Below are 22,989 nucleotides of genomic sequence, written 5' to 3' on the forward strand. Positions count from 1 at the left end.
GCACAAAAACTCGCTTTTTTAAAATACAAAGGCACGTTCGGTTCAAGCCACTAACTAGGAAGGGGGCTAGTGACTGGGTATATGTTCACTGTAAACATTGATAAGCACTCGTGCGCGTCTTTCGCTGTGTGCTTCGCATTGGTTGCGCGGTTTGTTCACCATTCACTATGCGAAGGAGGCTACGTCTACGAAGGAGGCACAGTCAACGCGTGTTGCAACGTGCAGGACTCCCCCCCCCCCCCCCCCCCACCGCACCTCCTGCCTTCACTCTGTCCGTGGGAATACAAAACCATGCACAGTACGTTCAAGGCAAATGGAACAACAAATCACATGAACAAGAAAAAATGGAGACATGTAAATTCCAAGTATATCAAAACACAAAACTGCATAATTCAAAATACAATTGTCAACAGCTGTCCACAAGACTGGCGGCCCTCGTGAACTTCGAAAATTTGCGACATGCGTGCGTTCATATATCATTGTACCTTCATGTACAGAGGCACAGTTCCTCAGCACAATCTATTGATGTCTGTGTGAGTGACATCCTACAGCGCTTAATCTTCAGTGGTTTAAGAAGACGAACCTTTCAAAACTTTCAAATATGCCCACGAGACCTGTGCAAACGACAGCACGAGTACATTACAAACACACGCGGTCGTTAGAAAACCCGGCACTTGTGCACGGGGTTTAGCGACGTCTCCGACGGGCAGCCGAAGGTATCCGAGAACCTTCGAACGTGTCGCAGAGGCGCGGAGCAAGGATCCACGTCCGCGTTGCGCTCGTTGGGAGGCGCGGCACACTTCATGAGGCACCAGGAGAGGAAGAAGGTCTCCACTGCCGAGTAACCGGCGAGGCCCTGGCGATCCTGACGCTTCTGATCAATGTCCGCCTGGAAAGCGTCCAGTAGGGCCTCGACGGTGACCGCCTCCAACATGACGTTGGCCCGCGGCGCGATCGACATCGTCCGGGCGTCTTTGGCAAAGCATTCTCGAGACTCGTCCAGACGATCCTTGGTCGCCGCCTGCCTGCCGTAGTAGTCCAGGGCTATCTCGGCCGACGCGCGCGCCAGCAGCGCGCCCAGTGTGCCGTACTTGATCGCGATGGACGTCTCGGCGTCGTACATCGGGGACGTCAGCGCGAAGGGCAGCAGCACGAAGTCCTGCGCGCTCTTCTTGACCATGTACAGTTCGCTGTTCAGGATGGCGTCGATCGTGCGCAAGACGTCGACGTTGGTGTCCGTCATATAGCGCATCCGCGACGCGTTCCTCCAGTTGCGCACGAACGACGACGTCATGTCCGGATAGCCCAGGAACGGAGCGCGCAGGTCGCGCTTTATCCGGTAGTCGAATGCTTCGAACACGCCCCCGACGGAGGCCCACTCGGTGAGCATGGTCGTGTCACCGGAGAACACCGAGTCGTTTTCGAAGCGCTCCGTGAATGCTTTGCGCACGGAGAACACCAGCTTGGCCACGTCCGAGCGCACGCCGGACTTGAGGACGTGGGCGGTGTAGGGCGCGAATATGGCGTCTCCCACCACGCCGTAAGTGAACATGAGACAGATGGACGGCGAAGAAGTCCAGCTCGGTAGGCGGGTCCCGCCTGCGGCAACAAGCAGCGCGTCCCGACTGGTGAAAATCGAGGCATACTGCACGGCGCACCAGGAGATGTACAAGTGCATCCTGTCGTCACCGTACTCTTCCCAGAGCTCGCCGAACGCGCTGACGAACGCCGCGCTGCTCGACACGAAGCGGAGTGCCCCGGTGACGTTGCGCCTAGCCAGCGCAGTGGCCCACGCTCTCACGCCCGGGTACAAGGCATTGGTTTCCAGCGTGGTCCAGTTTCGCAACGCCAGGGCGTCCCTCAGCCGCTTCTTCATGAGGAGCTCGGCGTCCTGGACGTCGCTGTAGGTGACGTTCCCGACGCCTGCCGTCCCCGTAGTGCCGGACGAGAGCGTCGAAGTACCTCTTCCGCTCCGCCTCGCTCGTCGTTCGCGACTCGGTCAGTGGGATCAGTCGCGTGAACCCCACCGAAGGCTCGACGATCACGGTGCTTGAACTCGCCGAGGAGCCCCTGACCTTGAAGTCAAGGATCGCAGGCCACCCCAGCTCGAAGGCGAGGAACAGGCTCGTCTCCAGCACGTCCGGCCGCGATGGAATCCAGGGCCACACGACGCCGGCCTCGGCGAGGTACGCCCTGACTAGCGTGACCTCGTCGGTGGCCGGCCCGGCGTCTGCCTTGATGAGGGACTGGTAGCAGGACCGGAACAGGGCCGCCGTCTGCTCGTCCGCGTTCTGGTGCGTGTCTGGGATGGTGACACCGGCTACCGACGCGACAGTGGCCTCGATAGCCGTGCGGAAGACCGACTCGCGCACCGAGACCGAGTGCGTGCTGCGCCATCCGTCGCACACGTAGCGGCCGAAGCTGTCGCACGGGTTCATGGAACCATTGACGGACGCGTCGAGCAGCTTGGCGAACGAAACGCAAGACGCCGTGGTGCACAGATCACGCTTGAGGTTCGACTGGACGGCGAAGAACACGATGACGACGGCAAATGTGACGGAGAGGAAGAGCGCGGCCAGGGACCACAGGTCGCCCTTCTCGGACGGTTGCGTGGCGGCGATGTGCCGCATTTCTAGGGCGACATCCTGTTGCGGCTGTAAGGATACGCGCGGTCCTTTGTTAAGACTTGAAAACTATATATGTATGTCCGCCCGAACTATGCGGCGTATAAAGCTTAATTTATCACAGTTGCCGGTGTATGAGGCAAAATTAATTTAGGCACTGTGTATTTTTTCAGGAATTGTTACGTACCCTTCTCATACCCAAAGAAGTTTAAGGGACATAACCACTTTTAAAGTCGGTATACTTCTCACCGACAGATATGTAACCAAAGTGAAAACGCATTCTTTTGTTTGTATACCAAGATGTTGAACGCAGCCTCTCCTTGCTCGTGCAGAAGGTGACCGCGTGTGGTGGGTTGGTATGTTGAAGCTACGTCCTGGATTTTCATGTCAACTGGCGGTGCTCAAAACGCACTTCACGTATGCCTTTCGTCGTCTGGGGAAAATCCTATCGTCTATATCGATATAGTGACAAATTTGACTAAAGGCCACGGAAAGATTGTACTTAAACCACTTCCGTGCAGTTTTACATGCATTCGACTTGATGTGCGATATGAATGGTCTGCAAAATCGCTTCCAAATTAGTTTTGAAAACGAGTGAAGGTGTATCGCAGAGAAAACAATGCGAGAAACGAAGACTGATACTCACACAATACAAACACGGCGCTCGTGTCATGAGTGTATCCAGACCTCGCTTCTCGCGCTGTTTCTACGACAAGATTGCAATACCAACAGCTCAGTGTCCCAGCTTTTGGCAGGTTGAAGGTGACGAGGTATTATGATGTACAAGGGGCCGCATGATGATATATAGCCCTGCGTGAACCCCACCGAAGGTTAGACGATATATTGCATGTACTAGGGTCTAGGATGTCTTGTACGAGTTAGGCGGAGTGGTCCGTCGAAATGTCAGTGAAACAGCCGCCAGCAAAGCAGCCTGCATCGGAGACCGGAAGCGACCGTGTGACCAGGGCGTCGGTGAAAATGCCCCGTCGTCGTCGAAACGTGCAGCCAGAAACCGGCGTCGGAGCGCATGCAGTACACATGCGGAAACAGGCTCATAGGATATCACGAAGTATTGACCCTTTTCCCGGCGCTTCCGTGGGCGCTGCCATGTTTGATCACGTGGTGACGCGTCCATTGCTTGCCTCAGCTGTCGCCGTTGCCTCCGTGTTTACAATGCAAGCGCATGACGCCGGTGCGGCGCAGCAAACCTCCGTTTCGACGCATATCGTAGACGGTGACTGTGTGGACGACACGAAGCTTTGGCCACAGCTTTAGAGGACATTTAAGTGCTTTATAGCTCATTACGCCTTGTCCAAACGGCGCGAGCAGCGTATACGGTGCTTGTACTAAAAGCGAGGCTAGAAATGTATTCCAAGTTGTCCAAATTTCCCGCTTATGAATTAAATCAGGATCACTGTTCTCGTTCTTTATTTGGCAACCATTTTGAAGCAGCGGCTTGTCATGTTTCTGACTCAGTAATAGTAAGTTCCTCGGTTCCTCGGTGCGACTACTATGTGATTGTTTATTTTCAGCCTAATCGGGCTCGCGGGTGTGCTCTGCTGCGATAGATTTGTTCTTGCGGCGCACAAACTTAGAATGTAAATGTTCTGTACTTTGTGGTAGCTTGTAGCAAAGACGTATTATCTCGCTAGTCCGTCGCTTGCTTTGTGGACCGTCACGAAACGTTCAGTTTCCAACATTCGTGTCTTGGTGTAGTCTCCGTCACTCACGCTTCAGCACATTGATTCAAGTGTGCGCAGATTGACTTATTGATACGTTGGCGATAGCGTGCGTGTAAGCTTGCGTGCGAGTAGGGGTAGATGTGTGTAAATAACGTGCGAGAAACGTACTATGACAGTAAGTGGCGTTACTTCCTTTTGTAACGAGCGGTACTCACTCTTACGTGCCGACGTTGCGGAGGTGAAGTCCTTTCTTTGGAGGTTAGCTATACAGCGCTGGCGAATGAATTATCCTTTTTTATCCTCAAGGAAAGCCGTGCATCGCGAAGGGCCGACAACACAGGCAGTCCTTATGTAGCAGCGGCGACACAGGTTGATTCCATTCCTTAATATGCGAATCACTATTTTTGTAGCTAACTACCGCACACGTCTTCCCATTATCGTTACACATATTGCAGCATGAATTGTGCACAGTGCATGAGCGAACACCCACTTGCATTTCCGACAGCTGATCGCATAGTAGCAGGGCAGAAGCAGTAATGGTTTCGTATTCGTGCGCATTCGTTGAGGCAACGTATGGCGCGCCGCCGAAAGCGCCATCTCGTTCCTCTAGAGCAAACTGCTCCGCGAAAAGGGTCAATAGAAGCATTAAGCTCGGATAAAGGGAACTACCTAAAGGGTTCGGGTATAGCGAAGTAATTGAACCGGATACCGACCGTGAAGCTTTTGTAAATTGTTGGGTAGATTTAGGGGAGTGGCAAACAGAACCCTGTTCGGGTTAACCTCCCTGCCTTTCCCACCCCGTTTCTCTCTCTCTCTCTCTCTCTCTCTCTCTCTCTCTCATGCAGCTGCGCTGCATTCGAGGTATCAGTTGCTCACATATACATCTTTGAAGATTTCTTTCAATAAGTGCTCGTACCACAGGCTTGCTTGGCGCGGCTCTGACATTGTCTTGGGCGACGATCGGTCCGATTTTCGATGGTGGCTCTTCGGGTGCATCTGCTTTTGTTGGAGCTACCTTGACGGGAGGCCTTGGTGCTGACGTCACGGATGTTCCTGGGACTGGTTTATGGACGGTCGCTCCTGCCTGCGTTTTATTATTATTATTATTATTATTATTATTATTATTATTATTATTATTATTATTATTATTATTATTATTATTATTATTATTATTATTATTGTCACTCCTCCAAGTTGATACCCAAAAGAAAACTCACCGTGACACAACCATAGTCATGCGTTGCAAGAGCTTGTTAAGAGGCAGCTTTACCTGAAAGCTTTTTAGTTAGTGGTCTACTTCAGAGCGATGTATGATACACCGATTTTGTCAGCTTTAGGTCCATCAATTAATCTATCGACCAACCACCATTTATTTCCCCAAATATATACTTCGGTGAAAAGGGGAGATGAAGAAAATGTTGCGAATAGTGCAGCGCACGATCCACTTAATATGAGTAATAACAGCGTGAAAACAGTGTAAAAGATACAATATATAAGCACGAACAATTAATTAAAATACATAAAAAAAACCAATATGACATGTGTGCGTGATAATGTGTGGCTCAGCTCAGTTAGTTTTATGTTCCAGTTACTTTTGTGCTTCAATGCATAAAACGACGTTTTGTTAAGAAAGTAACTGGAACGCCAATGCATTTCTCCGCAAAGTTCGGGAATTAATATCGCGAAACTGGTGTCATCCTCAGAATTCGTTCCAAGTGGATCCGCCGTGCGAACTCCACGGCTAGAATTTGTAAATTGCAATATGGGTCATAAGGTAATTAGTTAAAAACCTAAATAGTGATTTTTTGTTAATTATTCGATTATGCATTTCAATTTTTTGCGCAAGTAATGTCCGCCTCTTCCAGTAGACCAGCTCATAAATCAGAATTGTCCTCTCTGCCACAGGCAACCTTCAAAAATTTTTGAAAGTGTTTGCTGAAACATCCGATATATCTAACTTCTGCCTTACGGACGCTAGTCGAGACCGCGGGAACTAATCCTGTCACCGGAAGAAGTAGCCTGCCTCCTCGCAAAACTGTTTGGAAGCATTTCATTTGGCCTGCACTTTTGTCTTCGCTATTACTCAACCATTTTATTATATTCTCACGGGACAGAACCATACGCAAAAACAGACAGCGATACCAAAGAAAGCATAGGAGAAATTACTTGTTACGTTTAACTGAAATTTAGAGAGAATAAGGTAAAGGGGGAAAAGAAAGCGGACAGAAAAGCAACTTGCCGCAGATGGGAGTCGAACCCTCGTCTTTCAGAACCCCTTCGCTTTTATCTGGCTTCACTCTTGCTTCGTGTGGTTGTCAGCACGTCGTGAGTAACAAAAAATCGAGCCCCTCGGATCCCCTTATTCTTCTCGCGTTTACAGGACAGCGCTCTGCGGACACCGCCTTACAACTACGAGTGTACAATAACATTCGAGATAGGGCAAAATGAATGACCACGCGAAGAACATCTCGAAGTATACCTGAATGAAGGGCTTTACCTCCTCGTGCGGTCTCTCCTCAGTCCGCTTGACCTTTCGCGTCCCGTGTCGAGCATGCCTAGAGTGGTCCAGCGTCCGGTCCAGGGTCTGCTTAGACTTATCCGACGTCCTGTCCTGGGTGTGCTCCGTGTCAGTGTGCTCGGCCTCATCGGTGGCCTTGTGGCGCGAGTCGCGGCGGGACTTCCTGCGGCTACCGCTCCTACGCGACTTGGACAACTCGGAGGTCTTATCGTCCTTGTCCATCGCCGTCGGCAAAACGGGCGTAAATAAAGTGCAGGTACTGGCAGCCGACCCGAGGCTTCTTCTGACCGGCGAATGCACTCAGGCGCGTGCTCGTGATGACGATGGTGGTGGCGGTGACGATTATGATGATGATGCAGCCCATGTCCCCTGAAGCAAGTGCTCACACGAGTACATCGGGCCAAAAATAAAGGAAGACAAGGGGGGAAAAAAGCAACAGTTCTCCACACAGTGCCGCTCGCACGGTCACCGCTGCTTACTTTAGTTTGTCCCGCCACCCCTGTTCCAGGTGGCGCTTCGTGATTTGGACGTAAAGACGAGTAAAGATGGAAGCTCTTTACTTTCCAAGCGAGATCAGGATGCCTTAGAACGCGCACTTAAAAAGCGAGATACAATAAGGAAGAAGAAGCATGTGCTTGCTGCGGTAAAGCTAGGGAAACGATGGAGCATGTGTTATTAGAATGTGAAGACATTCTAATAACAGTGGTCGACATCTGGCCAGTCATCTCTGGCCTCCTTGAAGCCCTTGGGTTCAGCGAGAGCAGGGGGAAAGTAAACATGTTCGCAATAGAGATTAGTATGAGGCGATTGGAAGATTGGTGGAAGAAAAGTATAGAAACGACGAACGACGGGAGGCGTACAAAAATAAGGTTCGTAATAGGGGTTCAGAAAATTTGGTGATATAAATTCTTTTTTTTTTTTTGTTCTTTTTTTGGTGACAGGTAAGACATTATATATAAGGTAATATAACAACGAGCTTAGTGGCGCAACCCACAACCCCGTTCCAAAGAGTGCGCTCATAGCAACCATCCATCCATGCTTCATGCGTCTTCTTCTACCCCAGTGCCATCGCCAGCTATTCGCCATCGGAGTGTTCAGACTCGGGTATGACCCGTAAATAGAGTGGTACCACTGGTCTCTACTATAATTACGATGTGTGGGCATTGGATCACAACGTGTTGCAGTCTTTTTCTTATCACTGTGCTCGGGCTGTTGCCGATTTTGATGCTGCTGCTGACATCAACCAATGGTGGGGATGGTAAGCTCAGATAGGGAATGGAAGGAGTTTTATTGAAGAGACAGGAATAGAGGTTGGCCGGAATATCGTGGGTCCAGAGCCTGCTACTCCCACCGGGTTAAGGGGAGAGAGACAGGGAGAGGCATAGAGTTTCGTACAAGTTTTTTTTTTTTTTTTTCTGGGAAACTCTATGTAGAAAGGGAGAGTTACACGGTAGTTGACAGCGCAGTAGTGCAATGGACCTAACATACAAATGCCCCATACAACGTACAATGTGCTATCGACGCCATAAGCCCACTACCAACAGAGGCAACGCGTCCACAAAGAACGTTATGGCACAAACAAATTTTGCCTATTCGCATTTATTCCGCATTATACAGCATATATTATAAAGACAAGCGTCTAAGCCCGTCTCACGAAGAAAGTCACGAGTGATTGTATGACGAGTTGGGCACGGCCAACCTGTCTCCATGTGCCTAGTCTTTTGTTCCGTAGAGGAACGGTCGGAAATATCGCGACTAACGCAACATCTCGCGACCAGAAGATGTGCCGAGATGCCCTTGCTCTTCAAGAAATGTTTAAATCGGAATACCCCACTTAGTGCCACTTTCGTGAATTTAAGAGCACCGCGGCGCCGCTTTCCCCTATGAATGGATGGATGGAAAAACTTTATTGAGAGTTCTGAGAAACGCAATTATCGCGCAGCGGGCCGCTCTCACGTTGGGACGGGCAGGCCGAGCCTGGCCGCCGCATCGTAGGCTCTCTGGACGGCCCAAATCTGGTCTCCGTAGTCGGGGCTTCGCACTGAGGTATTCCGTCTTGACTGGTCTGCTTGATATGTGCCTCGTAACTAGGGGCATCGCCAGAGCATGTGTTCTAAGTTAGCTGAATCGCCGCACTGACGGCAGGTATGTCTTTGACTTTGAGGATCGCCCGCTGAGACACACTTCTGTTGTGACCCATAAGATTAACACCGAGGATGCTACTCGTATGTATCCGCCGACGCCCTTATCCCGTGTCTCACGACGCAGAACGCCCCGTTATTGAAGGTGAACTAGACAAGATGTTGACCAAAAGTGTAATTGAGCCCTCTTGGAGTCCTTGGGCATCGCCGGTTGTCTTGGTCAAAAAGAAGGATGGCAGCTGGCGATTTTGTGTCGACCACTGTCACCTGAACAAGATCACGAAAAAGGACGTGTACCCTCTCCCGTGAATTGATCACTCTTTCGACTGCCTTCACGGATCCAAATGCTTTCTCTTCAGTCGACCTCCGATCCCGTTATTCGCAGATTTAGGTTGATGAAGACCCCTTTTGTTACACTGGACGACCTTTACAATTTTAAGGTAATGCCTTTCGGACATTGTAATGCCCCAGTAACTTTCGAGAGAATGATGGACTCTCTCCTTCGTGGCTATAAGTGGTCCACCTGTCTATGTTATCCGGACGATATCATGGTATTTTCCCCTACGTTTGACAGCCACCTCAGTCGCTTGGCCACTATTCTTGACGTCTTTAGGGAGGCTGGCCTTCAACTTGACTCTTCTAAGTGTCATTTTGGATACAGCGAAGTCAAGGTTCTTGGCCACCTTGTCAGTGCTGCCGGTATACATCCTGATCCTGATAAGATCCACGCAGTCAAGAACTTTCCTGTACCCTGCTCATGAGCTTCGTGGGCGTATGCTCCTATTTTCGTCGGTTTGTTGAATATTTTACGCATATCGCCCGGCCACTGACCGACCTTCTCAAGAAAGGCAGTGTGTTCTTTTGGGGCCCTGAACAAGCCGACGCCATCTGCACCAGTTCAAGCTGGTGCAGATGGGCATGACATAGCCAGTGGGCATGGCATAGGTGCTGTCCTCGCCCAACAGCAAAACGGAGACGAGCGCGTCATTGCCTAGGCCAGTCGCCTCTTGTCCCCTCCAGAGCACAATTTTTATATCACTGAGCGCGAGTGTCTTGCTCTGGTGTGGGCAGTGGCTAAATTTCGCCCTTACTTGTTTGGCCGCCCATTTTCTGTCATCACGGACCACCATGCTCTGTGCTGGCTATCGTTACTGAAAGACCCGACTGGCCGCCTTGGTCGCTGAGCACTCAGACTCCAGGGATATTCTTTCGTTGGGTTGTACAAGTCCGGCCGTTTATATCTAGACCCCGAATAGTTGTCTCGTCCCCCCGTAGATCCTCCTGACAACGATGAACAGGAGGCCGACACTTCTCTACTGGCCATTTCTGACTTTCGCGACATCGTTACCGAGCAGCGAAAGGACAACTCTCTACGGTCGATCATCGAGCGCTCAACTTCCGGCCAATCAAATTGCTCAATCAGAATGTTTGTGCTGCATGATGACATTCTTTACCGACGCAACATGAGCTTTGATGGACCATATTTACTGCTAGCTGTCCCTCGTCACATACGTTCTACTGTTCTTGCTGAGCTCCACGACACACCCACTGCATGGGATCGAATCCCGGCCGCGGCACGGCCGCGTTTCGATGGAGGCGAAATGCAAAAACGCCCGTGTGCTTGCGTTGCAGTGCATGCTAAAGAACCCCAGGTGGCCAAAATTAATCCGGAGCCCCCCACTACGGCGTGCCTCATAATCAGAACTGGTTTTGGCACGTAAAACCCCAGAAAGAAGAAGAAGACGCACCCACTACCGGACACCTTGGCACATCCCGCACTTACGACAGAGCACGACGTCGCTTTTTCTGGCCAGGCCTGTACCGCTCTGTGTGACGTTACGTTGCGGCTTGTGACGTATGCCAGCGGCGAAAGATTGCTGCAGCTGCCGCTGGCAAGCACATCAAGCGCATGCCCCATTGATGGTTTATTTTATTGCAATAACAATTATAAGATGAAGATGACCCTAAAGTACTTGGAAGTAGCAATTATATGCACACGCCGCGCGAATTTTCGCAGTCGTCGTCGTCGTCGTCGTGAGGTTCTGTTTAAGTCCATAATGATGATGTTTATTGGCTTCCCATTTGAAACGGGGCGGGAACAAATAGTCCCCTAGCCTGCTTGATTTAATCAGCTTTTACTACATTTGTCGCTACCTAGAGTTTTGCCGATCTATATTTGGAATGACTCCGGTTCTATCAATCTCTTTCCTGCTTTTCTTCCACCAATACTCTAATCGTTTCTTACTTATTTTGAAAGGTTGACATTCCCCAAGTCTCGTTGGGCCAATATTCTGGCATTCCTTTACGATGTGTCGAGTCGTTTCCGTTTTTTTTTTTCGTGAAAGCGCGCGTCCCTCGCGCGTTTTCACTCGCACATACAGCATACGGCGCGCGACGACGATTTCATCGCCGTTGGATTTCATACGGAACCTCACGGCGACGGCGACGCCGACGGCGCCCCCCTCCACGCGTCAGCCCCACCAGTCCGTGTACCTTCAGCGCTCTGTTCACATTGTCGTTACAATTCAGGAGGTGGCTCGAGGTCGAATTTTCCTGATGAACAAAAACACTCTATCACTGTCTTTCATTTATTCATTCACTCTTGAATAACCTTGAGTGAAACGCCGAAGAAATAAACATCGCCATCATCCTTAATTGGTGTCATAATTATTATTACGTGTTTTATTTGCTGTTGGATTCCTCTGGCTAAAGCAGGGAATTTGCATATTATGCAAAGTGCTTGCTCGCCCCTCCCCCCCCCCCCCCCCTGCCAGAAATCCTGGGTGCGCAACTTGCACGGCGCAGCAGCGCCGTATTTCCCTCTAGGTAATATAGTGAGAAAATCTTACGTTATGTGCATTCGAAATGACAGATGTGCTTTGCTATGCTTTACTGCACTACACCAAATGTTTATTACGCCCAATCACAATGCGAGAAGCTCGACAAGAGCCTATGCGTCTATGAACGGAGCCAAGATGAGATGCCTCCGCACGGCGTGTGTCGCAAAGATGATGGCGGTGGAGAACGCAAGTATTTACCTTGGAGAACGTACATATACCATCCCGTACACTCGCTTTCGTAGTGAAACGGTTTGCCGGTTTCCCGTGTGTCGTGTGGCCTCTGCGAATAGATACGAGTCTATTCGGCGTAAAACCATAACTTTTGTCGCCGATGATCGACCGACCTTTCGAAGCACTACCGTATAGGCCTAACGGCCATGGCAGTGTACCATGGCGAAAGTTGGCAGCTGGCCGATGTGACCGGCAAGCCGTCGCAGAAAGCTTGCCGCTAATGTATTCGTATGAGTGGCTTACCGGCGATCGGTCCCGAGATCATGCATACGTGTTTTTGACAACCGTCGAAGCCACCAACTACTGCAGTCGCGCATAAAGTTCGTAGATTGACAAAGTTCCGAACCACATGTGCAAACGCGTGAATCTGCGTGCATGAACAGGTGTATGAGATACGATCTGCATACCTTCCAGTGGATTATCGGTCCTACATCTTTGCACATAGGCGCTGCTTTCGTCACCGTTCCCTTTGTCGGCTTCGGGTATAGGAATTGTTTCGATTGAAGTTGATGACCCGGACGACCCTTGTACCAAGACAGAAGTGCCTCATAATCAGATTGTGGTTTCACCACGTAAAAACTCCAGAATTAAATTTGCCTTTGTCCCGAAACTAACTGAGTGCCCTGGTAAGGCAGCGTACAATGCATCGACCTCAGCCGAGTATTTCACTAAATATGCGAAAAATATAGTAGTAGATAATCGAATCGCGAATAGTTATTTTAATGTTGACAAATCGATTCGTATAGTTGAGTACAGTCAAAGTCAGATTTTTCGGACTCCCTAAGGGTCGCGGAAAGGTCTAAAAAATGGGGCGATCCGAAAAAAAAAAACGAATGCGTGCCTTTTACTATCCCCAAGGGCTCAAATCCCCACAGGCACGTCCGAATTAGCTGTGAAGGCCTGCCAGTACACTTAGGAGGCGTATCGGTGCTCGTACTGCGGCGGTAGACGGCCGGTGCAGGCCCGTGACATTTGTCCTCTCCGACTCTTAGTATGCTTCACCGCGTAACACTTCTGCATTGAGGCAAACCTAGCTTACGAGAACCGGCATTATGCGACGCGTCGTGCTTTCCGATTTCTTAAGCCACTGGCGCGGATTACAAAGGCGGAGTCGGCGCCATTGCTAACAGCGGAGAATTGTTTTAGTGAAAAAAGCCGCGGTATAGCCAAAAATGCGAAGCATCAATTGCGACAGCAAATTAGTAGAGCTGTACGAAGTAAGGGTAGTAGTTTGATCGTCTGCATAAACTTGACATTCGCTTACTGAATTAGCAAGCATGATGTCAGCGCGCACAAGCAAACATGCATAAATAACACTCGATAACCGCTGACAACCACTGTCAAAACGCTGGCGTGAGCAAGCGCGGCTTCAGCAGCAGCGAGTGAAGGTTCGTGTGGTGTATCGCTTCAGCGGAAACTGAGCGGCGAAAGCACAGCGCATACAAAGGCAAGAGCCGTGTGGAGATCGCATTCAAAATACGGTGCACGCGACAGCCCGCAGCCGCGCAAAGTACGCAGTTGCTGGCAGGGTAGAAGCCGCACCCCATCCCTCCCGCGCTGCCTTCCCGCTTTCCTCCTTTCGCGTGGGAGATTAGACAGCTTTAGTATAGCGTACGCTAATCAACGTACGTTTATTACAGCCTTAGTTGGTCTGCCAGATCTTCACATCTCAGAGGCCATATGCCGTCGTCGCGTCTATCTCCCGACTTCTCCGAGAGGTAGCGCCGACATCTTGAAGGTTTTAGGGAGCCTCGATGCGGGGGCGCACACAGAGGAACCCTAGAAGTTTCCCTTGCTAGACTTCATCTCGTGCGAAACGAGAAGTGATCTCGAAAACTCCACAAGGTTACCCAAATATACTGTCGTCGAAGCGGCCTGAGACTAAGCGAAAGCCGTTTACGCAGTTATTTGCTACGCACGAAGTGAATTCTGCAAAAGCAACGCCAAATTCAATTCGAAGCGGACAGCGGGGACTGCCGCCATGTGTTACTTTGAACTACGCAAAGACGGCAACGTTAAATCTGAGAAATAGCGTGCGTACGCTATCGGTCGTTTAGCGTTCTGCGCAGTGACGACACGCTATCTTATAGCGTACGCTAAACTAAAACTAAAGCATACGGCGCGCGGCGACGATTTTATCGCCCTTTGATTTTATACGGAATCGCACGGCAACGCAAATTCGCTTGGAGTCCATACAATTGCTATGGGGGAAAAATAAAAACAAAAAAAAACACCAAGCAAGTTTGGTAGCGAACGTTGGAGTAGCTATAGGCCTAGCGTTGCGATGGTGGTGGCTAGTTGCCAGCAGATCTGCGTGGCGGCGAGATAATCGAAATGGCAGCGGAGGCGCCTTCGATCAATGCCGCTTCGGACCTGCGGTCATGTCAAAAAGTCCGGAAAACCAGACTGCAAAGGGTTTTTGTGTCCGAAATTTCAGACGTCCTTATACATTCGTGGCGGTGCCGCGAAGGCGTCCGTATTATCCGGTGTCCGGAAAATCGGTCGTCGACTGTAGTCCCATAACCCTACCGATAGCATTGCATTTCCGTTAAAACGCGAAAATACCACACTTTTGCGCAGTTGGACCACCACTAAGTTTATACGGCCGATTAAACTATCCTTACTTCGTATAGCTGTCGAATAATCTGCTATCGCAATCGATGCATCGCCTTTCGGGCGAAACTGCGACTTTTATCAGCAGGTTTTTCCCCCACCGTAGCAGGACCACGGAGCAGGACTAGGCGCATCGCATTCTCCTCCCGCCGCGAGAGCGGCCGGCCTAGCGTTGTCACCTCGTTGTTGGGCACGGCCTTGCGAGCCATTTTAGCCACTGCATGATAATCCAAGCTGCGGACGCGCAATTTACCGAGATCTAGCGACGCAATTGGCACCAGCCGAGCGCAAAGCGGCGTCACTATCGCGTGCCGCTTACGTAATCTGCGCTCACATTTCTTCCAATGCTGCGGGCATCGCTTGGGCCAACCTCTTCGCCCGCATCGTGAGGCCTCCTGTAACATCAATTGGAGCTGGGCAAAAAGCCTCTGCTGGTTTCACGAGTGCCATCGACAGGAAGAACAGCAAGATCCACGAGAAGGCATTCGGGGAAATTGACCGAGCATCATACCAAAGCAATTTCGGCTCATAGCCAAAGGCAACATTTCTTCCTACATGACCGTCACATAAATGCACACAGTAGCACAGCTATATTCGTTAAACCTAATGGCTAGTACTGCACAAAATATAGTAAGGCAATTTCAAAAGACCGTGGAAGTGCTGGAATAGGGATACATACGAAAAACATTTCTTGAAGCAATGGATCAATTTAACCACTCCTAGTACATCTACGTGTACCAATGCTATTTCGAGCTGACAATGATCACTGGAAAAAGGACATTGGTGTGCTGAGGCAATAAAGTTATCTGCCATGCCATTTCTGGGCTGTACTTCTGGGATCTGAAATTCAATTTCCCAAGTGGAGGTAGCATTCTGGCAATGTGTACCCACAAAAGAAGCAAACTGCAATGGATGAGTAATCTTATCAGCCATTCTTATAAATAAGTCAACAAGTATAAACTCTTCAAGCAACTGTTTTTATTTCATTGCACTTTCTTTTGGGCCCGTTCATCCCCTCCACAAATGCAATGGGGAGGCCAAGGGTAAGGGGACTGTCGTTGCTGCGCGAAAAAAAAAAGAAAAAAAAGCACGAAGTCTTTAACGTATGCCAGGCCACTGGCCACCACGAACCAATGGAGACAAACCGTGTCGCGATAAAATTGTCTCTGGCGGCGAGGCGAAGTACACAGCGCCGTCATGAACACTGTTTTTCGTTCGCTATGGGGTAATACACGCGAACACTCCAGTGAGCGCGCAAGACTGCGCATTGTAGTAGTGCCCAATCCAATGTGGAATGTTCAGCGAACAGGCTCTTTTGGCTAGGAAAAGCTGCAGGCAAAATGTAAAAAAAAAAACTTGCCTCGATGTCGTTTTCTTTTACACCACCTCTAATGAATGGGATGAAAGGAACGCCAGAACTTTGAGTGTTCTTCACGCGGTAGCCATTAAGATTTTTCGCACATTATATATATATATATATATTTTTCTTCTTCGCATTCACAGACACTCGAAAAGCAGGGACGAAGTTCGGGCCCAGTCGAGAAAGACACCCGCGCACGTGCACATTCGCGGACATTACAATAGTCCTCTTTACGAACGCTTTTCATCTCTTGGGTCTCGACTGATGCTCCTCGTTATTTAAATCGCCTCTTCATCGTCGACTAGTGAATACTTTTAGACATTCATTTAACGCTCTCTCAAACACAGAAAACAAACAAAAACACCTATTATGCTCCTCTCCTATATCATGCATCAGGCACGGCACAGCCAAGAGCATCTTCCACGCCCCAAGAATGCCTTGCATGACAAACAAGTGCTGGGAGAAACTTCTGAACCTGGCAATAAAGGAGGGCTTGGTGGGGTGGGGGGTTGTGCCAAAACTTGTTGCATTTTTATAAACTACGAATAAACTAAGGAACACAGAAATTTGTTTTTCATTTCCTCAACAATCGCTTTCTGCACGTTCTTCCCGAGAGCGCGCAGAGCCATCCCTGCGAGGCAACGACAACACTTGTCGTCAGCTACCACATGAGCCTTCCACATCTACACCGATATGTTGCCTACGGAGGAAGAGTTCCATCGGACCCTCCCCCCTTTCATCACGCTTAAAACAGGGGCTGATCAGGCCGATCAATTTGGCAAAGTTGGAGGGTGATAAGGGGGTGGGGATGAATGGAAGGATTCGTTACCCTGACCTATAATATATACTTTCTTTTGTTCCATCACAGGTCAACACCTTGAAAACCTGCAAGTCACTGCAGCAAGAAACACTGCGCACCTCACCAGTGCCCCCGCCGTCTTTCAGCTCTGGTAACAATAATTATATAATAAATAATGTGCAACACCATTTCGGCAACAAAAATGGTGTTGGCAGACTCTAGAAGAGCAAACAAACAAAAAAAAATTAAAATGTGGCAAAGTCATCACAATGTTGTCAAGCACGTGGAAAAAGAAAAAAAAGGGATCAGGCTTGACCTGTGCATAAAACTCAAGTCCGGCATTCAAGAAGGCGTGGACAAACTGTACTGAACTCCTGTGTAACAACAGAGCGGCTCTTCTGGTAGTGCATTTTGACTGTAGAATACTTCAAGGTCTTCAAAAAAAAAAGTACGCTCACAGACACACACTCTAACGGCCAATCTTAATGCGCAATAACAGACACTTCCACTTATCTTTTTCGTGCCTCATTAAGACATTTTATCCCCTGACCCTTAATCCCACGGACACTTGTGGCAGTAGCAGTCCAATTTGAAAAGTCAATCTCGATAAAAAAAAGTAAACATCACAACACTACCAAAGTGCCGCATGAGTATAAGGTAACATGCACACACACAACAATGCACGCACACACAGAGGCTCACACTTTTAGCACACATCATGCAGCCAGTTTCCGAGCCTTTTCTTTCCAGAACGCCAATAAAAAAAAATTGTCCAGCGCCTCAGTTCCCTACATAACAATCAAAGAGGAACTTCTCTGCAACACCCATATGATCCAACAAATGCCCCAGTCTTCATGCCCCACCAACTTAAGATTTCTTGCAAGACACGACTATGCGTTCAGTCACAGCTGTCCGTGCTCAGCTCGGCTTTCAATAAGCAGTCTGCCACCACAGTACACAGGGCCAAGAAGTTCTCACACACACACACACACACACTCTGCCCCGGACTGTGTTAGTTGCACTCCTTGGGAGAGCCTACCCGTGTGATGCTGCAGTTCCAGAAATGTGCAAACATGCTCCACACCTTTTGAAAGGGAGGAAAACAGTCACTTTCAATCTAGGAGAGGGTTGAGGGGGGAGGTCAGGAAGGGAGGGGGAGATGGGACGTCATTCGAAGGAGGAAATAGAGAGCAACAACAACAATCTGTACTGTTTCCTGTCTGGCACCACTCGTGAGCATTTGTCCGCGCGACGCTGAGCAAGCGCTTGTGTTTTTTTGTTATATAGTCCCTACAGCCGTCGAAGGGACAAGATGAGAAAGACGAAGGAGCCGAAACAAAGATGCGTCTTCGCACACTTCGCTCACACCATCGCTCCCTTGAGGGGGGGGCTGTTTCAACCAGCAGTTTCACCTGCCTTCCTTCCGTGAAAGGGGAATGGCGCGACACACGCCACTGTTCAAAGTCAATATGCATAGCCACCCCTCTGCTGCACGTCACATCACACCCGCTACGTCAGTTGCAGCAGCACGGCATCACAGAAAACACACAAGACGAGAAAGGCGCGCACAAACACACACAAACAGTCTCTGGGGCCACACCAGAAAGCTTCCGACGTGTCTGTGGCACGTTACATTTGCAGGTTGCAACGTTGCAAAAAAAAAAAAAAAAAAAAAAGGTTTTGCAAGGTGAGCCAAGCCAAGGGAGCTCTCGTCGTGCTTTCACAAATCGACTTGGTGCGGCTCGGGCAAAAAGCAGAGCAGCGGCGGCTGACTGTGATCATGGACGAGCCGCTACACGCTTCACCAGTCTTGCCTCTCTTGTTGAACGAGGAAGGGACGAATGAAAAAGGCATCAGATGGGAGTAGTGAGGAGGCTGTGGCAGGACGCAGAAGGGGCGGTGAAGCCCTGTGCTTGGAGACTTTCACGCGGCTTGCTTGCAGCGGCGGAAGACTTTGCTGAGGCGAGAGAGCCAGGCGATGATAAACAAGGAGAAGCACTTTTGTGCCGGCGACGAGAAAAAAGAGCCACGAGAGAGGGATGGAGAGATAGAGACGGCCAGAGCAGGTCAAGCATGCACGCGCCACACGACCAGTTTTCCACCACACACAGTTGCGGACATAGCGATGAACCGAACTGCGCTGCTCGTCCGTTGCCTCTTCTCGGAGCTTCATTCCACGCAAGTGCACATGTGCGCAGGCTAGCTGTTCTGTTGCTGCTGGCCACCGGAGGACGACGAATCACAGTAGTACAGGACCCTTGTCTTGGAGTCCGAGGAGCCTTCTGTAACAAACAGGCCAAGCGGCACAGTTGGTATACATGGCACACTCTGCATGTAAAGCTATGCCCTCATCACTATCCTAGAAATGCTTTTCGTACTTAATCCATGCCGCTAGGCCTAACAATAGGCCACTGTAATACCATGGCAGTGCTCTGGTTCTGTCAGACAATGCCAGAGTCTTCAGTGCTAGCCATACATTTGTGATACAGAAGACTGCATTAAAGCCGTTTCCTTGGCCATTTGAATGCCCTTGTGCAAGCAGCTCCAACAGCATACTATAGCTGTCATATTTAACATTTCCATCTAGGAGGTCAGAATTATGGCCCAAGAATATGTTGTCACGGTATTGTACCATCAGGTATTAGACATTTTTCCTATTGAGTCTCCTTCATGCAACAAAATAGGAGTGTGCAGATACTCTAGGTTAGGATATCATGAGTCATCGACAGGAAGAACAGAAGTACTCGCAAGAAGATCCACATAGCAGTTACGGAAAACGACCGAGCATCATACCAAAACCAATTCAGCTCAAAGCCAAAGGCAATAAATATTTCTTCCTACTACATGACAGTCACATAAATGTGCACAGTGTAGCACAGCTATTTTTATTAGACCACTGCAGGATGAAGGCCTCTCCCTGTAATATCCAATTACCCCCGTCTTGCGCTAGCTGATACCAACTTGCACCTGCACATTTCTTAACTTCATCAGCCCACCTAGTTTTCTGCCGTCCTCGACTGCGCTCCCCTTCTTTGGTGCCCATTCTGTAACTAATGGTCCACCGGTTATCCATCCTACGCATTACATGGCCAGCCCAGGCCCATTTTTTTTCTCTTAATGTCAATTAGAATATCGGCTATCCCCGTTTGCTCTCTGATCCACACCGCCCTCTTCCAGTCTCTTAAAGTTAGGCCTAACATTTTTCGTTCCTTTGTTCTTTGTGCGGTCGTTAATTTGCTCTCGTGCTTCTTTGTTGAGCTTAAAGTTTCTGCCCCAGATGTTAGCACCAGTAGAATGCAATGATTGTACACTTTTCTTTTCAACGACAGTGGAAACAACCTGGTAACGTTCAACGCGCAAACGCTCTCGAGTAAGGCTAGCTTAGCAGGGCTGTTTGAGGAATCATCAGGCATTGCCTGGAACATAATCAGCCTTAGTGAGATTAGAAATCTAATGTCAAGTACTACACAAAATACCGCATGACAATTTTGAAAGCCCGTGGAAGTACTGGAACAGGGATACATATGAAATAAATTTCGTCAGAAGCAGTGATCAATTCAACCACTTTTACAGCTACTTTACCAAGGTTATTCTAGCTGACAAGGTTCCCTGCAGAATGACACTTTGTTTGCTGGGGCAATAAAGTTAATTGCCATTCATTGCTGGGCTGTTGAACTCTTTGAATTCATGTATCACAGAATGTACGGTACAGTCCACACTTACAGGGAACACCAATTTAGTATTGAATCTTGCACTAACCCAAGAAGTCATCGCATTTTCAAGGAAATGGGCGCCCGGTATGATGCATTGCGTAGGAATCAATTGCCAAAAGACCATTGCCAGATGCCTTCTCATCTAATCTGAGGTGTAATATAAACCATACACTACATTCATCGTAAGGCTTTCAAAGGAGTCTCGATGGGACAGCCTTAACTGTCCTCAATGCTAACCTACTGTACTTCCAGTCCAAAAACTCAACGTTACAGCAGTTATCTGGCTGACAAGGCATTTACCAAAGCAGGCTCCACAAGTGCGGCCTTCAATAAGGTCGCAATCGCCTGGGATAGATCTACAGTGTGGCTTCGCAACACACATTGCTTAGAAAGTGAGGTAAACAAGCTTACTATTTTCTATTGTACACTCGCTATCCTGAACACAAGTTTGCTTACCTTTTTCGTAGCTCTGGTACGCTCTCACCCACTCTAAACAGAAAAAGAGAAAACGACGCAGTTTTAGTCACAAACCCACAGCACTATGGAGCAAAACTATGGAATGTACCAAATGAAAATTGAAAAAAAAAAAATAATTAACCAGAAATTGATTACCTTTCACTATCATTTGCACACACTGCATGCTCGAGCACACTGGCGTCACAATGCGCAAGTGCATTGTCAGAGTGCACCTCATTGCATTTCGAAGGGCTACGTTTCAAATGCCAAGGAAAAATGAAGATGTATTATTTAGGAGCTGGTTAATTCACCTTCCGAAATTTTTAATTAGGCATAATACAAAATGTACTTGACTTGCTCAGGACAAAGCTCTCTTGATTATGCCCTGATACGGAAGTTAGACACTCACTTGGGATAGCATAACTCTACCAATGATAACAATTAAAGGCTCCGGTGTTGAACGTCAAATAATTATGCGGTTTTACGTGCCAAAACCCCGATCTGATTATGAGGCACGCCGTAGTGGAGGACTCCGGAATAATTTGTACCACCTGAGGTTATTTACCATGCACCTAAATCTAATTACACGGGTGTTTTTGCATTTCACCCCCATCGAAATGCAGCCGCCGTGGCCGGGATTCGATCCCCGCGAATTCCGTGCTTAGCAGCCCAACACCATAGCCCACTAAGCACCATGGCGGTTAGGTGTGTTGAATGTCACAAATTTGCAGCTAAGTTGGTAACAGCAACAGTAGCGAGAACACAAACACATCCTACATGTTATAATATCGAAACTTCTCTTCCGCTCCGTCATCATTAATTTTGTACAAGATGCTAATTAGAAGTAAAATGGAATACGCTTCATCAATTTGGGACCCATATGCTGAGACACTAACCAGTCTCTCGAACGTGTTCAATATAATGCCTCGCGTTTCATCTTAAGCAATTATAACCGTAAGGCAAGCGTAACTTCTTGAAAATATCTTGCAACTTCCACCGCTTTCTGCTAGTCACAAATGCTTCGCCTAGCTCTGGGTCATTAAATACACTTCCCATAATTCATATCTGCACGATAATTTTATTTCATCCCCAACCTACATATCTCCTCGCATTGATCATCAACACAAAGTTGGAGTTTTGCAGCGTCGCACCAAAGCTTGTCACGAGTCTTTTCTTCCCAGGACGTGTCAAGAATGGAACCACCTTCCCGGCGCGTTGATTGCCATTGAAGACCACGCACAATTTGTAAGGCCATAATCGACACCATCGCTTCGGGCATCATGTCTGCTCAGTGAAATGTGACTTGGAGAATTATTCAAGGGAACATCTGTTATTTGTGTAATCTGTTGCTTCAATGGACATTAAAGTTGGCAGAATCCACACAAACCGAATGTCTGCATGTTATTTGTTTTCATACCATTGCAAGAGATGTACTTGGTTTCATTTGCTTGTTCCCACATCGTTCAGTCGCACGCGCTGACAATGAAATAGTCGGGTGTTCTTGTGCACAGCGCATAAAATCATGCACTGCGTGAAACGAGACAAATGCAACAGCTCATGACGCGTGCTACCATCAACGGAAGTGCGCCACGCAAGAAAAAAAAGCTGAGGAAAAAAGAAAGAAAGAAGCCGGGGCCCGTGACGTATGCAACACACGATCCTCAAGATCCAGTATGGCAGGACGCAGGGAAATAATTTCGCTTGCGGAGGAGAGACGGGGCAAGTGGAGAGAGCGTCCATGTTAGCGGTGAAGCTCGCCTCCTGAAAAAATGGATTCGCAGCACTGAAATATTTCTATATCGACTATTAGTGAACCAATTTGAAAATTATTGGGGTAGAACGCTTCCTGAGGGCACGTAACAACTTCCGCGCATAACCAAAATTTTCTATGTGGCTTGGTGAGGGGCCCTTTAAAAACACAAAAAAGACGTCATTCATGGTCAGTAATTCTGCATGAAATGCGATTAAATCAGTCGGGATCGAAGCAGCACAAAAGTGTACACAGAGAGGCT

The 22,989-nt window shown here is 48.7% G+C and overlaps 2 protein-coding genes across 2 annotated transcripts in view; both read right to left on the reverse strand.

Moving 5' to 3' along the window:
• Positions 1–658: 658 nt before the first annotated feature.
• Positions 659–1,678, reverse strand: LOC119445112 (neprilysin-1). The gene has a single exon (XM_037709434.2). The coding sequence runs from the start codon at positions 1,676–1,678 to the stop codon at positions 659–661; it is 1,020 nt and encodes a 339-aa protein (XP_037565362.2).
• Positions 1,646–22,989, reverse strand: part of LOC125939732 (uncharacterized) — a 25,115-nt gene continuing 3,771 nt past the window's right edge. Inside the window, exons 2-3 of the mRNA XM_049664122.1 lie at positions 5,223–5,390; positions 1,646–2,654 (exon numbers count right to left, since the gene is read on the reverse strand). Coding sequence (XP_049520079.1) covers positions 1,773–2,654; positions 5,223–5,390 — 1,050 coding nt within the window. The 3' untranslated portion in view covers positions 1,646–1,772. The remainder of the gene's footprint in view (positions 2,655–5,222; positions 5,391–22,989) is intronic.

This window comes from Dermacentor silvarum, chromosome 3, assembly GCF_013339745.2.
Source record: "Dermacentor silvarum isolate Dsil-2018 chromosome 3, BIME_Dsil_1.4, whole genome shotgun sequence".
NCBI classification, from domain to species: Eukaryota; Metazoa; Arthropoda; class Arachnida; order Ixodida; family Ixodidae; genus Dermacentor; species Dermacentor silvarum.

Excerpts from the sequence above, each read along its gene's own strand:
- LOC119445112 (XM_037709434.2), bottom strand. The coding sequence starts at position 1,678 with ATGCACTTGTACATCTCCTGGTGCGCCGTGCAGTATGCCTCGATTTTC.